The 15,264-nt window shown below is 33.8% G+C and overlaps 3 protein-coding genes and 1 non-coding gene across 4 annotated transcripts; 3 read left to right on the top strand and 1 right to left on the bottom strand.

The window, feature by feature from the left end:
• Nucleotides 1-1,990: 1,990 nt before the first annotated feature.
• frpr-7 (G-protein coupled receptors family 1 profile domain-containing protein) lies at nt 1,991-14,305 on the top strand. The gene is made up of 11 exons (NM_078441.6): nt 1,991-2,074; nt 9,929-10,092; nt 10,401-10,480; nt 11,025-11,263; nt 11,330-11,474; nt 12,427-12,529; nt 12,583-12,685; nt 12,747-12,840; nt 12,894-13,100; nt 13,148-13,260; nt 13,856-14,305. The coding sequence occupies exons 2-11, from the start codon at nt 9,963-9,965 to the stop codon at nt 13,884-13,886; spliced, it is 1,245 nt and encodes a 414-aa protein (NP_510842.2). The 5' UTR covers nt 1,991-2,074; nt 9,929-9,962; the 3' UTR covers nt 13,887-14,305.
• F39B3.3 (Serine/arginine repetitive matrix protein 2-like) lies at nt 2,759-3,178 on the top strand (the record flags this gene model as incomplete). Its single annotated transcript, NM_078442.1, has 1 exon — nt 2,759-3,178. One exon carries the CDS (start codon nt 2,759-2,761, stop codon nt 3,176-3,178), a length of 420 nt encoding a protein of 139 aa, NP_510843.1.
• Nucleotides 9,811-9,950, bottom strand: F39B3.4. The gene has a single exon (NR_072967.1). It is a non-coding gene; the product is annotated as an Unclassified non-coding RNA F39B3.4 (non-coding RNA).
• An 86-nt stretch (nt 14,306-14,391) lies between the features above and the next one.
• F39B3.7 (Activin_recp domain-containing protein) lies at nt 14,392-15,222 on the top strand (the record flags this gene model as incomplete). Its single annotated transcript, NM_001368567.2, has 3 exons — nt 14,392-14,446; nt 14,697-14,885; nt 15,049-15,222. 3 exons carry the CDS (start codon nt 14,392-14,394, stop codon nt 15,201-15,203), a joined length of 399 nt encoding a protein of 132 aa, NP_001355542.1. The 3' UTR covers nt 15,204-15,222.
• Between the last annotated feature and the right edge of the window lie 42 nt (nt 15,223-15,264).

The following is a 15,264-nucleotide window of genomic DNA, read 5'->3' as shown; positions in this document are numbered from 1 at the left end:
ATTTTAGCGGGAATTGACAACACTAACTGCTCACTTGATAGTTTTCATAATGTGTTTAATAAAAAGGAGCAAAAAGTGAGGTTGATCTCGATTTAGTTGATTTTATATTCATATATACATTTTCCATTGTTTCACTTTTCAAAATTAGTTTGCAAGATTTTAGTTCCGCTTATATTTTGGCTTGAATGCCAACTTTTTCTGATTATTTTTCATTAGTAGTATGTATCTTATTATTTTATCTCCAAAAAAATTGAAAAAAACGTTTTTTTTTATCTTCGGAAAAAAAATGAACATGAGTGTGCGATGAATATTTCAAATGTGCGAATTCTTCAACTACAGAACACAAACTCGTTTTTTTCCACTCAGTTTGAAATAGTTCCCTCCTAAACCTTCAAATAAAATTTATTGGACCAGAGGAACCGCACGTAGATGAAGTTTTGATCTTAGAAATTTGTTTGCTCATTATTTTTACCCATTCTCACGGACGTTTTCCCTAGTGTATAAAATCGGCTAAAAACTAAAAGTTTCCTCCTTGAACCTTATTAGTTTTTATTTTCCCATGATTTTAAATTTCCGTACATGTAAAAACTAAATTGAAAAGAACACGAAACACAAAGCTCGCCAGCAATTTGTTTCTTCTAGAGTGGCAACGTCACACGCCCGAAACTCCCACGCTATCTTTGGATTCTGTCAACTACAATATGAATGAGACGATTTATGAAGTAAACTAAAATGCAGTTTTACGTAAGCTTATATCACGTAGAAATAAGCAACAAGTGCAAAGTTAATCGGATGACACTTTTCCTGGTTCTAGACTTCCGGACCAAAAGAGCAAATTTGGAAAAGGAATTTTCTCTAGCTTTCTGCGAATTTATCGACGGCGGATTATGTTGCAATTTTCACATTTGAAGATTTTAGTGTTAGTATTTTTATTTTGTTCAGTCATACTAGTGACAGTATTATATGTAGGAATGTGTAAGAAATTTCAATTTCACATCACAGAGGAGCCATCACAGAAAACATGGGCGTAGTCTGTTTTGCAGACAATGTTTCCACTAACAACTGGAAATTTCTTTTGATCGTGCGGGCCAAAAACATTACTATATCAAATTTTAGTATTTCTAGGAATTTGCAAGCAGTACAGACAAAATAAAAAACTCTTTAGAAAATATGTCGAATTTGAATAAAAATTGCAAGTATTGGACACCTAACAAGAAAGTAACAAGAAAATTCAATAATTTAGTTCAAAAAATCAATCAAAACATTTATAAATTTCCCAGAAGTGATCTTTGTAAAAAAAGTTTGAAAATATTATAATTTTCGAAAACTCTAGACACGCACTTTTCCGGGATTCAGAAACAAGTTATTAAGTTTTTTAATACTTTTTGAACAAACTTTTCAGAGTCGTGTGATGTTTATTTTTTATTCTAGGGTTGAGTTTGTTTTTTAAATAAAAGTGGCAGTGGCCGGATCTCAAAACTTTTAAGCCTACAAAATCATGATGTGATATTTCTTTCAAATATAAATACAATATACAAATACAAAAAAAAATTTAAAAACAACTACTTTTCAAATAGTTGTTCAATTTCACTATGCAAAAATGAAGCGGGAAACTGCGTACTACCTTTTCTAGAAAATCTTGAAATCAACCGCTTTTACCTGATAATACCTCTGTTAAAAATGTAGTTCCTCATTTTGAATTGTATAGCCACACACATATATATATATATATATATATATATATATATATATATATATATATATATATATATATATATATATATATTTGAAACTCATACATTCAGCAAAATTATCAATTTTTCTCGACTTCATCAGATGACGTGTCAGAAAAACCTACTTTTCAGTTTGAGAAATCTGATCTAGAAATGTCTGAGTAATAGCTCATTCTCAAATGATATTGTCTGTGTTTTCCTTCAAATTTTTCATTCTCATATTGCTTACTCCATTTTCGTAACACTTTATGACTTACAGATCACTCCAATTCTCCGAAGACTTCAACTACTACTGTAATACTCTCCGCCCTTTGAGGCGCTACACAAGTGCAATGATGGAAGTACGTGTTTGAATTGATTTTTGCTTCAATGTTCTTTCCAACAAAGAGCGCGAAAATAGAGTTTTTCCCCGTATTCTAGAATATGGTAAATAAGTATTAGAAATTAAATATAAGTGGGTACATTTAGTAAGCAAAGTGCAAAGATGAAGCTGTCGTCAATATGTCTTTTTGTGGCGTCTGTTCCATTTATCTCATTGAAAGCATTTTTTTGTTTCATTTTTAGGTATTCTGGATACAAATTAATTTTTTTAGAATACTTACAACAGGCCTATCGTGTGAGAAACTCTCAATTTCCGTTAAACTTTCCCCATTTTTTTAAACAGTATCTCTTGTTAATTCAAGAGTGTGTTCAGAAGAAGACTAGAGTCTTGATTTTTCGTTAAAGAGATGCATCCCCTAAGTTATGCTACTTTTTTCTAATTATGAATACTATTACTATTCTGTTACGGCGAGACGTGAACGTGTTCGCACTACTTGGCGATAACAACTCGACAATAAGAAGCACGTGAACTCTCGAACTCTCTTATTATTATTTCACGTATTATCCACATGTACATTCCTTGATCGAATCTATCATATTCGATCATTCCTCACTATTCTATCATACTGCACTCTTCTGCTTTCTAATAAAGCTCTTCTATTATTATTACAAATTGGATATATAACATTGGCGATCAGGATGAGATGTCCCGCAATGATGATCCAGTTGTTACTTCGAATGGTTCCAGTACTGATGTCAATCGTGGAAGCCGAATCACAAGTGAACTAAAGATGAAAGAAAGCAATGCAGTCAGAGGACAGCCACGTGGATCCTGTTCTCCAACCAACAACGACGTTTCGGCGCCCGGATACGCCTCACGTTCTCACCCGACCACCGACCCAAGCCATTCCGTAAGACGAAGTTCGCGAATTCGACGAGTACCGGACAGATATGGTTCATCTGTGGAGCACCTTTCAACCTCCACCGGAACTCCGCGAGGATCGACATCCACACAGCTCGGTCAAGCCTCCACTCGCAACGGAAATCGATATACAGCTTCTGGTCGAAACCCCTCTTGCCAAGGGAATCGCTATTCGTCAATAAGGGGGAAGGTGTTACGGTGAGACGTGAACGTGTTCGCACTACTTGGCGATAACAACTCGACAATAAGAAGCACGTGAACTCTCGAACTCTCTTATCATTATTTCATGTATTATCCACATGTACATTCCTTGATCGAATCTATCATATTCGATCATTCCTCACTACTCTATCATACTGCACTCTTCTGCTTTCTAATAAAGCTCTTCTATTATTATTACAAATTGGATATATAACATATTCCTTCTTCGAGCAAGCTTTAATTCTTGGAAACTTATGCATTAAAAGAAAAATGACTGAGCTCACTACTGGTTGTTCAAATTCAACCTATGTCACCTAATAAAAATCTCATGACCAGGTTTTTAAAAATAATTTTGAGGCAAAAATTTAGTAATTTATAGAAACCAAAAAGGGTCTGTCTGAAAAATTTCATTGCACTTTTTCGTTATTTGAGAGAAATTATTCAAAAATTGAATTGAACAGGTATTTTTGCTTTGGCTTGAGTTGAGTCAAAGCCTAAGCTTATGCCTCAGCCTAAGCCTGAGCCTGAGCCTGAGCATGAGCCTAAGCCTACGCCTAAATCTAGTACTAAGTCTAAACCTGAGTCTGAGCCTAAGTGTAAGCCTAAGACCAAGCCTAAGCTTAAACCTAAGCTTAAGCCTAAATCTAATCCTAAGCCTAAGGGTAAGCCTAACGTCTGGAAATTAAAGTTGTTGTTATACTCTAGGGCAGTAAAAAAGCAAATGAATTGGAAATTAAACGGAAATTAATGTTCAATTTTGTTTTTTTTTTTGTTATTCACATTTCGTTACGTCAAAAATACTAGTTTTTGTTGAAAAAATGCGCAAAATAGTGTCAATGAAAAATGTGTCATGACAAATGACTTTGATCAGAGACCCCGTCTATTACAAGTATTTTTGCCCTCCACTCATGGAACCCCTCTTCTCACGATCATAGATCAACATGAACGCGAAAATATTTAGGTAGTTGTTCAGAAGCAAATATATAGCATTTGCTTACCCCTTTTCGCCGGCTCCCCCGTCATTTTAATTTGCTAGCAAGTCCCATAGGGCTCCGCATCCCGGATATAGAGTTGCGCTTGAGTTTAAGTTTTTAATGACACGGTGAACTTGAGGGTGAAATGAGGGAGGGGGCTCTACACATGTCATTAGACCTTTTAGTAAACTATCTTTTTTCCTTCATCTCACTTTTGCTGTTTCCTTCTTTTTCACATCGTCGTTTATTTTTTGACGAAGCCGCCACAGGCGGCTATGTGTGTTGTTTGTTAGTGACAAGCCCTTATCTGAATGGCGCGGGGGTCTAGAAATCTAGGATCTCTTCTTTTGTTGCACAGAAAGTCACCGAATTACATTAAGCATGAAAATAATAATAATTCATCTCACATGCGGTTTGCATGTACAATGTATTTTGGGGAGGAAGCATGCTGCTATTGCTTTTTGACGCGTCTAGATTTTCTATTTCCTTAGTTGTATTCTTATTGCTTGTGTTTTGTGCAAAAACGCTAAAATTCAGAGCTTAAGTCAAAAGCCTAAACTACAGTTTAGACTTATGCAAAAGGTTCGGCTGAGATTAGTAAACAAAAGCTTCGAATCAAAGTTACACTCGGATTTTAAATCAGGTCCAATTTTGTGCTTAAGTTCTGATTCTTAATTATGTTTAGACAATAGTTTTTCACGTTCAAAACATTTTACTTTCAAAAAGCAAGTAAATAAAATTTTAATCAACATGCTGAAGTTCGCCAACAAAATTGCAATATGAAGTTATATAGTATTGGTCACTAAAACTCATTTAAAGATGAAACTTTGACAAACTGACCAATGTCCAAATTTTCCAATAATTTCAATTGCTCTGCTCCGTTTAAAATTGTCAACAAAAATCATCAACAATTCTATTACACCCACACCTGTCATTAATCTTTAGTAATTGCTTGGTGGACCAAATACGAAAAGCGAATTTAGTATAGTAGGGTCCCCTATCTTTTTGTTGTTGAATTGTATAAGATTTTAAAATAAAGATTAAGACAGTTGAACATTCAGACCAATTTTTTCACCTTAACCGCTTGATCGAATTAGCTATATCTAAATACGAGTTACTAGAAATAAGTGAGAATAAGAACAAAATCTGTTGTTTACTGCCATTTCGAGAAGTTCAGAGAAATTTATTTTCTCATAAACTCTTTTCAATTTTCTTGCTAACCTAGGAATAATGTCTGCGACTACTTTCGGCTACTTTAATTATAACCTAGTAACAAGTTATTCTGTGATTTCTTCGATTTTTATATTTTGAGAAAAAACAATGAGAAACGTGAAAAAACATCGAGAATTTTGTTCGTTTCATTACTTATTTATAATAATAGAAATGCAACATGCCTAAAATTTTAGTTTTCAAAATATTACATTTTTACGGTTCTGCATATTTTTCTTCTAACATTACTTTTCCACGTGTTGTCAGAGTGTTCCTTATTGGTTTGATCCACGTAGATTTACGAAAATCTAGACGCAGACTTCCCAACTGATTTCGCATGGTTAAGAATGCACTGACGTCACATTTTTTGAAGGAAAAAATTCCCGCATTTTTTGTAGATTAAACCGTAATGGGACATCCTGACACCATGATGACGTCATAGACATTTATAGTACACATTCGCCGGTGATCTCTGCCCAGCTGAGCCTGAAATTTCTGCATCTGTTTTTGTTGACTTCCGCTATAACTTATTAAGTGCTGTGTTGTTTTACACTTATTCGTGCACATTTATTATTAACAAGTAGTTAATTGAGTGGTCTCAAAGTTTTGTTTTCCTGCTGAAAACTGTTCCATTTTCGATTTTCGTTTCTCTCCGTTTTGTGCACTTTGAAAAGCTAAAAGCGAAAATCAATTTTCTTCCAAACCTCCCAACTGGGAATACTTTGAAAAAAAAATTGAAGCGTCAATCGAAACTTGATTAGAATTATGAATCATTAGTAGAAATTAGCTTTGTTGGAACAACTCTTCAATGCTCAAAGCTCGGAGAACTAATGAGCATTCTTTTTTTGACGTGTGCTATTTATTCGGATATTTTCATATATATTTATTTAAGCTTCTTTTTTTTTCTTTTTTTCGTCTTTTTTCAGTTTTGTCCTGTCCCACTTAATTGCCAATAGTTTCGTTTCTAAAAAAGAGTATAGGGAGGAGGCACCCAGTACAAACATTACTATACAATTGTGTATATGATTTCTGTTTTATGAAATGTGAATTTGTTATCAACGTGTGTGCATTATTTAGAGAAGATTTTTGGTGGATTTTAGAGTCTTCAGGTCATTATTCAAACATAACTCGGTATTTATAAAAAATCGGTAAAAATGCAAAAATGACTCTGGAAAAACAACGTTCACTAGATATTATAAAGGCACATTAAATTTCTCTGAATTTTTTTTTAATGTATAAAAAATTATCAGTAATTTCTTTGACAAAAAAACGAAGCCAGTGTTTTTAATATTTTGCAAAGTGTGATGTGTTTTGAACATAAAAATTATACCAGCAACTCTCGAAACTTGAAACAAGAAGCTAAAATCCTAAAAATCATACCCAAAAAGCTCACGCAAGGTATATGAATTTGAGAGGACCTTTTGCAAGAAAAATCTCCTACGCAAAATATCTAATTGCCTGAACCTCATGTGTAGGTCTCATATTTTTTCTGCTAGCATTCCAAACAACTCATTCTTCATGTCGAGAGTGTCTAGATTAATCAGATTGAAATGCATAGAGCAACTTGCACATTCCATTAATATTTCAAATCCTAATTCGCCATTTGCTTCCTCATATGTTCTTTAATAATGTTCTCAAGGGTTTCTATGTTTCATTACTTTTTCAGCCAATCTTTTAAAAAGTGTTTCAAAATTAGAAATCAGCTGCTTAATTGTTTAAGAAAACTCCAAACTCTAAATTCAAATTTTAATGTTTGATTCTTTATTTAAATTGTGTGTTTTGGTAAAATCTGGTCGGACTTTTTGGTGGGCGTTTAATTTTGCATTTTGATTGACACCTTGCGTTGTTTGGCTGGCACCTTTGTGGGTGTACTAGGTGAAAAGTAAATAGTCAATGTTTTTTCAGTCTTTAAACTCTCTTAGGGATATGTAGTAGACATTCTGACCAGGAAAGATTACTGAATTTATCAAAAAAAATATAAGTTCGGTTACAGGTGAGACGGAAAGTAATTGTTATCTTAAAATTGTCTTGTTTTTGAATTGTTTGTTTTATTCAGGTATAATTTGAGTTCAAGTCTAGGCTCCTTTCAAATGCAATCTTCACACTCAAGCCTTAATCTAACCCAAAGCCTAAACCTAAGCCGGACCCTAAGCCCAGGCTTTCGCTTGATCTTAAGCCTGATCCTAAGTCCAAGCCTAAACTTGAACCAGGAACTTGAAACTTAAGCTTAAGCTAAAATCTGATACTTACTTCCTACGTTTCAAATCTAGAAAATCAATTGCACACCTATACCATCATTTAGAATCAAAATTTTAGTGAGTTACGAGATTAATCTTGTCTAAGCTCTCAAAAATATTTCAAAATATCTTTTTTTTAAAACAAAATGGCATTTTTTGCGTGTCTACTGCCACTTCCGTCCGTAATATTTTTTCTCTCATCAGATAGTTCAACAATTATATATTTTGTTAATTTGACTTTACAGCTTCCAAAAATTCTCCGGCATGTTAAAATGCTAAAATTTAGAGTCTCGCAGTAACTTCCGCTTCTCCCCATATCCCAAATTCTAATCTCTAAAAATTATTCAAATGATCACTTCCGTTTGATAAGTGTAGCAATTAGCTCTTGTTAGGCAAAAGCCTCAGATTTCCGTCACGAGCCTAATAATTTTCAGTGTCACTCAGACTGGTGACGGAGAACGTGACTTCAATGAAAATCAGAACAACCACGTTGCTCATATAGTAAGCGTAAATTTGAAATCAAAAAAAAAAAAAAAATTATTGCCTAGGTTTGGGAGAAGGCTTTCGCTTAGGCTGTGGCTTAGGCCTAGGCATAGGTTTAGGCTCAGGCTTAGGCTTCGGCTTAGTCTTTTGCTACTGCTCCTCCAAATGAAGCTTCGAGTTATGTTCAAGTATCAGGTTTTGCTCATGTATTTTATTTTTCTTTTTTTTGGTTGTCATCCTATTTTTGAACTATTTTCCAAAATAATAGAAGAACTATGTTCCAAAATAACAAGAATTTGTTATTCTGTTCTAAGGACCACAACCAGTCATACGAAAAAGTTCTTGGAACGAGTGCAAACTCTTCAAATTTAAATTACCTCTCTGCTTGCAAATAACAACATTTCAATAGATTCTAATTCGAAATAATTGCACCAATATATAGGCTCTGACCACTTTTTCATTTGTCCATCTATTTTCCAAGAATTGCTGAAACGCAAAGGGAGGAAAAAAGTAAAAAAAGTGTCTCAAGCATCCGAAGACGATGTCATTGAAAAGGTGCGGAGGCAAAACACTGCAGTTCCACGTGTTTTTGACAGGTTTTAGCTCATCTTTTCAATATTCTGAAAGAGTTATTTTTCTTCTGAGCGTTTTCTCAAAAAAAATTATTTGTCCTTTGAGTATACAAGGCTTCTCTTCTAAGGAAAGATCAGTTTTTATTAAGAAGATGTTTCATCAACTTTTGCTCTTAGAATTATCTGATTTTTGATTTTATTTTTCTTAGGAATTCTTATTCCAGATTTCGTAAAAAATGTTAATGAAATATGTGTGGTTAAGTTCATTAGAAATTTCATTGAAATTTGTACAAAAAATGTTCAAAACTTTTTTCCAAATTTCAAAAAAAGTGCTGCGACCTTTTTTCCAATTTGGATTTCTTAAAGGGTATTTTCGTGCTATTTTTTCGGTTTTTTTTCCCATTTTCAAAAAGTTAATTTCAGGTTAACTTTTGAAAAATTACTTCAAAAAAAGAACTCGATATCTTTTTTTTTACACTTTTCAATTTAAAATATTTTCAATATTTTTGATAACTAATTTCGAGCATTGAAAACTTCGGAAATACAAGGCAAAAGTGAACAAAAAGTTTTGTCAATTTGTTCACAGGAAATTTCGATTTTTTCCGTAGTTCTAATTTAGATTCTAATGTAAACTTCCAGCAATACCTCTAGTACCTCTAATTGACTGTAAAAAAATCTAATTTTTTGATTAGTTTCACTATGATATCCCATGAATTTAGAATTACTAGAGCGAAATCATAATTTTTTCTCTTATAATGTTTAGGTGCTAATAAAGAAATCGTATTTTCTAAAATAGATTTTCTACTATGTAATTTATATTTGAAAAAGAGGTGAATTGAGAAGTGAAATTTAGTTCCATTTCTATGTTTGAAAAAACACTATTACTAATAGTAAGTCGAAAATTGTAGAAAAAGCAACGGAAATTTTTCGAAAACTCAAGTATACATTTTCGAAAATTTACTTTTTTTTGCGAGTTCTAAATTATCACTAATGACGAGAAAGCGTAAGACTTGCTCAAAAATCTGAGAATTTTTGCGAGTCCAAAACACAATTCATCTCTCAAATTAAAATTTTCCGAACAAAACTCTTCATGAATTCCAATTTTCTGTGCAAACCTGTTACATCACATCCGGTTGTAACGGACATTTCCCAACATCTTCTTCCTTATGCACTCATCAAATACGTGTAGGGGTGGAAACGGACTGTTCATGTCGCGGACTCCGCCGAAACATGATACGTCTACACACTTGCTCTCCTAAAAAAGAAATTGTTTCAGTCCTTGTTCTCCGTGTCTTCTCATGCCTCCAGTAATGGCGGATGCCACCACCGCCTCGCCGTCGACCACCTTCATTGCCTTCATCTTTGACTGGGCCCTATACTTCATCCAAATGTTGTCGCATTTGTTGAACGGATATTTCACGGCTTTCTTTGTATTTACTGGTAAGATTTGGACAACTTCTACGCATTTTCGGAGAGATGTACTATTTTTTCTAACTAAGAAAATAATCGAAAAAAAATCTAGAAAAAACATGTGCATCTTCTTTTTAAAGATTTTTTAAAAAATCTCAAAAATTTCAAACCATGTTTTTATCATTTTTTTTTTGAAATTTTATTTTTCAAAACATTTTGCGGGTGTTTTTTTTTGTTTGAAACATTATCTGTTTTGGGATTTACAATCTGCAATGTTAATTTTCTATTTACAAATAGTATTGCCTCTTCCCACATTTTATTCATCTTTTACTTTTTAGGAATTATTCTCAATTTGCTATCGGTGTCCATATTTCTGCGAAAAGAGCGAGCCGGAACACCTGCAATACAATATTATTTGGTACGTTTTCTTTATGATTTTTTTTTGCTGTTTTTCACGTGCAAATTTGTGTTTGCATCTAGGTTTATACATATTCATTCACTATGGCTTGAGTCACACGAAAAACCATATCAATTTTCGATCTGATCGTCTGAAGAAATTATGACTTGGCAGAAAGTTAGAAATATGAGCTGTTATACTAATTGGATATTTTTGAGATTTTTTTAAGTCTATGGAAATTGTGCAGAAAATGAAAAAAAAACTTCTTCACAAAAATTGAAAAAAAAACTTTTGCAATCAACAATGTTCGCAAATCAAAAGTTGAGACAAAGCAGTATTCTTTTTGAAAACAGAAAATTGAAAATTCAGCAAAGTTTGGAAACAAAGTTGAAAAAAATTGGCTATAGATTTTTTTGCAATGATTTATTTGCTAGTAAGCTTTCAAAGATGTAATACCAAAATGTCCCACACATTTATTGATTTTTTAGCCATACAGTTTTTGCTTAAAAATGTATGGCCAACGACATTCAAAATGTTTTATCTCCATTTCCAATCTAATTTCCAGGTGACACTAACATTATGGCAGACGGCACTACTTGCCAATGCTTTTCTACTATATTCATTCCCCAATCTCTGGTGGGGTCATCTTGTTTCACAAGGCACTTACGTGTACCTATACCCCTATGTGTACACTTTCGCCAACACCACTCACACCGGATCCGTCTGGATTGTTTTGACACTGACGATCGACCGATACTTGGCTCTGTGCCAGCCACTCAAACATCGGGCGATTGGCAAGAAACGGTGCGTGAAATGAAGTTACTTGCTCGGCAAGCCCAAATCTATTTATCTAATTTCACTATTTTTCAGAAGAGTGCGAAGGCTGATGATAGTCGTGTCAGCGATGGCAGTGATGTTCTCAATTCCAAGGTTTTTCGAAGTTCACGTGATCTTAATATGTGACGAAGATCAATTATCATGTGTCGCCACAATTGATAGGACTGAACTTTTTGACGTGAGTCGCAAGTAGCCCCATAATTTATTCCAAGTTCTCGGCTTGCTTTGTTTGCTAGAAAAGGTCTTGAGAATTGACGGAATTAATCAAACCTAGGCAATAATGTAGGCGGAAGGAGATTCTTTTGAATGGAGCTTCTCCGAATTTCGGGTGGGAAAGTCCTAACGTCACAAAGTTTGATGAATAAATAACAAGTACAAAATTAGTGGTCAAGGAATTATGTCTAGAGTTTGGAATTAATTGGTTTCATAGCAAAAACTGAAAATCATAACAAAAATTGAAAGCAGCGGGAATGAGCACAAGAACAAAGAAATTTCATCTTAAAATTGATTCAGTGAAACTCATTTTTTTGCCTTTGCGTATATCGAATAAATTTTTTAGGAAATTTTGAGAAAATGTTCAGCTTCAAAACTATAGAAAAACATTTTTTTTATAACGCAAAAGCAATCAAAGTATTCGAATTCGAGAAATGTGTATTAGAAAGTTTAAATTTACAAAATAATTTTCCAACGTTCGAACCTATCGTTTTAAAGAAGAGAAGGGCATAGGAAAATGGCATTCACGCTTTTAGAATGTGAATAAAAGGTGATACCAGTTTACGTTTCATTACTCGAAATGTTTTTAAAGTGAAACGTGGTTTTAAACTTTGTTAGAGTAAAAAATCTCAGGTGTCATAAGCTTGGTTTTTTTCTAAGCAAGGTGTATAAAATTCTATAACCTTTTCGAATTTACAAAGTTCTATAGATCAGAACCGTTAATGTTGAAAGCCGTGGGGAGACCCACCTATAAATAATATTATATTTTTCAGTAGAAACAAAACAAAATGTATATTTTCCACAAAAAAAGAGTACAAGTATGTAAAGTTTTGAAGCAAATTATTAGACTTATACATAGTATACTCATAATTTTTGCTGCGCTGCAACAAAACGTTTTGTAATTGTTTATTTTTCAGAACCGTCTCTACTGGACAATCTATCATGTTATCCTTGCAATGGTCTTTGTGACCCTTCTCCCTTGCCTTATTTTGTTTGCACTGACTCTAAGAATCACAATTGGTATGTTTTTCCTAAATACCGATACGGTAGTAAACTACGTAACCTTTTTTCAGCCCTGCGTTCCGCTATCGCAAAACGGAAATCTTTATGCGCACCGAACTCGGATATCGATACACGGTGTAAATCAATAAAATCATCGCGATATAATTCTTCAAGGTTGGTTTTTTATTGCACCGCATCAACTCATGTCTAAAAATGTTTTTATCAGATATTCCAGGAAGGACCATAAATCGAATATAATGTTGGTTTTGGTGATCGCAAAATTTTTGGTCTCCGACATTTTACCCACGGTCATTGATGTTTTGGAGCATGTAAGTGATCGTAGTGCACTCCCCAGACACATCACCTGTTAATAAATTGTCAGGTTGTCGGCCAGTCGGCGTTCATGAGATCACCGCTGGCTTCCTTGTTTGTCGACATCTCCAATTTCCTAATTGTGCTCAATTGCTCATCGAACTTTTGGGTGTTTTTCGTGTGGGGCAAGCGGTTTCGAAGGTCGTGCCGAAAGTGCATAAAGTCGACGCTAATTGGAGCATGTATATATGATATGGCTCAATGGAATAATGACTCGGTATGTAGATGTGCGGCTCATCTAACCAACGAACAAAATGTTTTCAGGAAGTATCCCTCTGTGCACCATCATCATTCACAACTGGCAATGCCACAAAGGTCTATGGTAGCACGGAAAGGTCGTTTCGTTATAAACGGAACATGGAATTAATCGTATCTAGGTGAGTGCAAAAAGTGCATGTATTGGTGACGGGGGAACATAAAATAATGATAATCTATGTAGTAAAAGAATATACTGTGAATTTTAAAGTTGGAAACAGGGTGCAACGATATTTTTCAGGGAGAAATGGGGACAGTTTCTCAATCATATTAAAAGTGGACTTGTTTAGAAACTTGAGTTATCAACAACAAAAAATTGACAGAAAATATAACTTCCTACCTACTAAGAATCCGAAGTGTATTTTATCGCAAATCGATAACTTTTTTCTGAAATTTTATTTAATGTTTTGTGTGAAAAAATTTAATTTTTTTTCAAAATATTTAGGATACAACAAACTTTTTTAATTTCATCAAGTTACAGTTAATGTAAAATAATTTCCGCATGTACCCTTTGTAAAATTGTCTAAAAATCGTCTAGTATTTTCGCCTGATTGAAGGAATGTCTGTAATTTTACACTCAATTAATTTGTTTTTAATTATGATAATAACTTCCAGAATGTTCATCCATTCTTAATCTCTTATGGTGCAAACAAAATAATAGTGCACAGTAAACTAATAAGAAAAAATGCAACAATTTCTAAAGCTATATATTTTCAGAACCGATGAAACGTCTGTAAGTAGAACTTGACATGACATGATGATCTTTTTATTTTCATAACTTTTATATTTCAAATGCCTTCTTTTTTCTGTTAACTGTTTTTCACCACAACAAAAGGTTTCAAAGGTGTAGTATGGGCTAGATATTTCATTGTTCTAGCCAATTTTTACCTGTAATTACGATTGCTTTATAGATTTGCATTTCCCCACAAAATACAACACGTGTTCCATACTTTTTCATTTGTATTCAACAACTTTATTTTCACATTTTGCCATTCTATGAACCACTCTTTCCACTGAAAAACTCAAAATTGCCAACGATTTGATTTGCTTACATGTTTCATTTTTCATAAATTCTCTGCTTTTTTATGAAGATTTTTTCTAAAGTGCGTTTCTCAAAGACGTTCATTCACCATGGAAATACGACTGGATTTGAGGAAATAAATAAAAAACATAAAACGTTCTACATAGCAACCGCATCCCAAAAGCAGTTTTTGGCAGAAAATATTTTTCGTATTTTTGTAGTCCTAGTGGAAATGAGCCGCTTTCGTGGCCTCTTGAAAAGTGTACTGGTCTCCTTAACAATCATTGGTACGTTTATTTTTTTGAATTAAATAAATTAATAGACGATTCTGCACCGATTCGGAACATTTTTTTTATAAATCACACTTACTAATATTGAATTTCTTGAAACCTGACATTTTGGCACATGTTATTTATTATTTGATTATTTAGATGATTACTTAAGTTAGAGTACTTTGAAAAATACGATAAAAAAATTGACAAACTTTTTTCAAAGTGGTGCAGTCATTTCACCAATCAAAACAGATATTCCTTACAGGTACGTACCAACAAGTACAAATCAAGTGCTATGACTGTGTGACTCCACTTGGAGTGGACGATGCGACCGAGTTCTGTAATGCCAGCTTGTACTGCAAAGGGATGTACTGCACCAAAGGACCGGACGCCTTGTCAAACGGAATCTACCACGGATGCATGGACAACCCGCCAATTGATACAGCTGGAGCTAGTAAGATTTTGTTCGAAGATTAAGTAAAATTGGGAGCTATGAAACTTTGAGGTTTATTAAAAATTTTTAAAAAACTAGAAGAAATATTATCTAGAGTTCTAATAAAATTGACAGATACTCCATTATTTATTTCACTAAAACTCCAAATATTTTGCTTCTTCAGCCTGCAAAGTTGTCACAAACTCCCTGGGCACTCACTCCAATTGCTTCTGCAAGAACATCGACTTTTGCAACGAGACACCAGCAGCCCGTGAGAGTCACCTATTACTCATCTTTGTGCTCATCATCCTGACCTTTTTCTACATTTTCTCACAATAAAGCAAAGTGAATCTGTTAATAGGTGCTTTTCTAGTTTTAAAAAACTTTTGGAGTGCAACAG

The sequence above is a fragment of the Caenorhabditis elegans genome, chromosome X (assembly GCF_000002985.6).
Source record: "Caenorhabditis elegans chromosome X".
NCBI classification, from domain to species: Eukaryota; Metazoa; Nematoda; class Chromadorea; order Rhabditida; family Rhabditidae; genus Caenorhabditis; species Caenorhabditis elegans.
The sequence above is the reverse complement of the archived record's forward strand: the minus strand, read 5'-3'. Positions and strand labels throughout refer to the sequence as shown.

Bases quoted from the DNA above. Each gene is read 5' to 3' on its own strand.
- frpr-7 (NM_078441.6), top strand. From the start codon at position 9,963: ATGGCGGATGCCACCACCGCCTCGCCGTCGACCACCTTCATTGCCTTC. The intron at 13,101-13,147 runs GTATGTAGATGT...AAATGTTTTCAG, and splicing joins CTCAATGGAATAATGACTCG to GAAGTATCCCTCTGTGCACC. The intron at 13,261-13,855 runs GTGAGTGCAAAA...ATATATTTTCAG, and splicing joins ATGGAATTAATCGTATCTAG to AACCGATGAAACGTCTGTAA.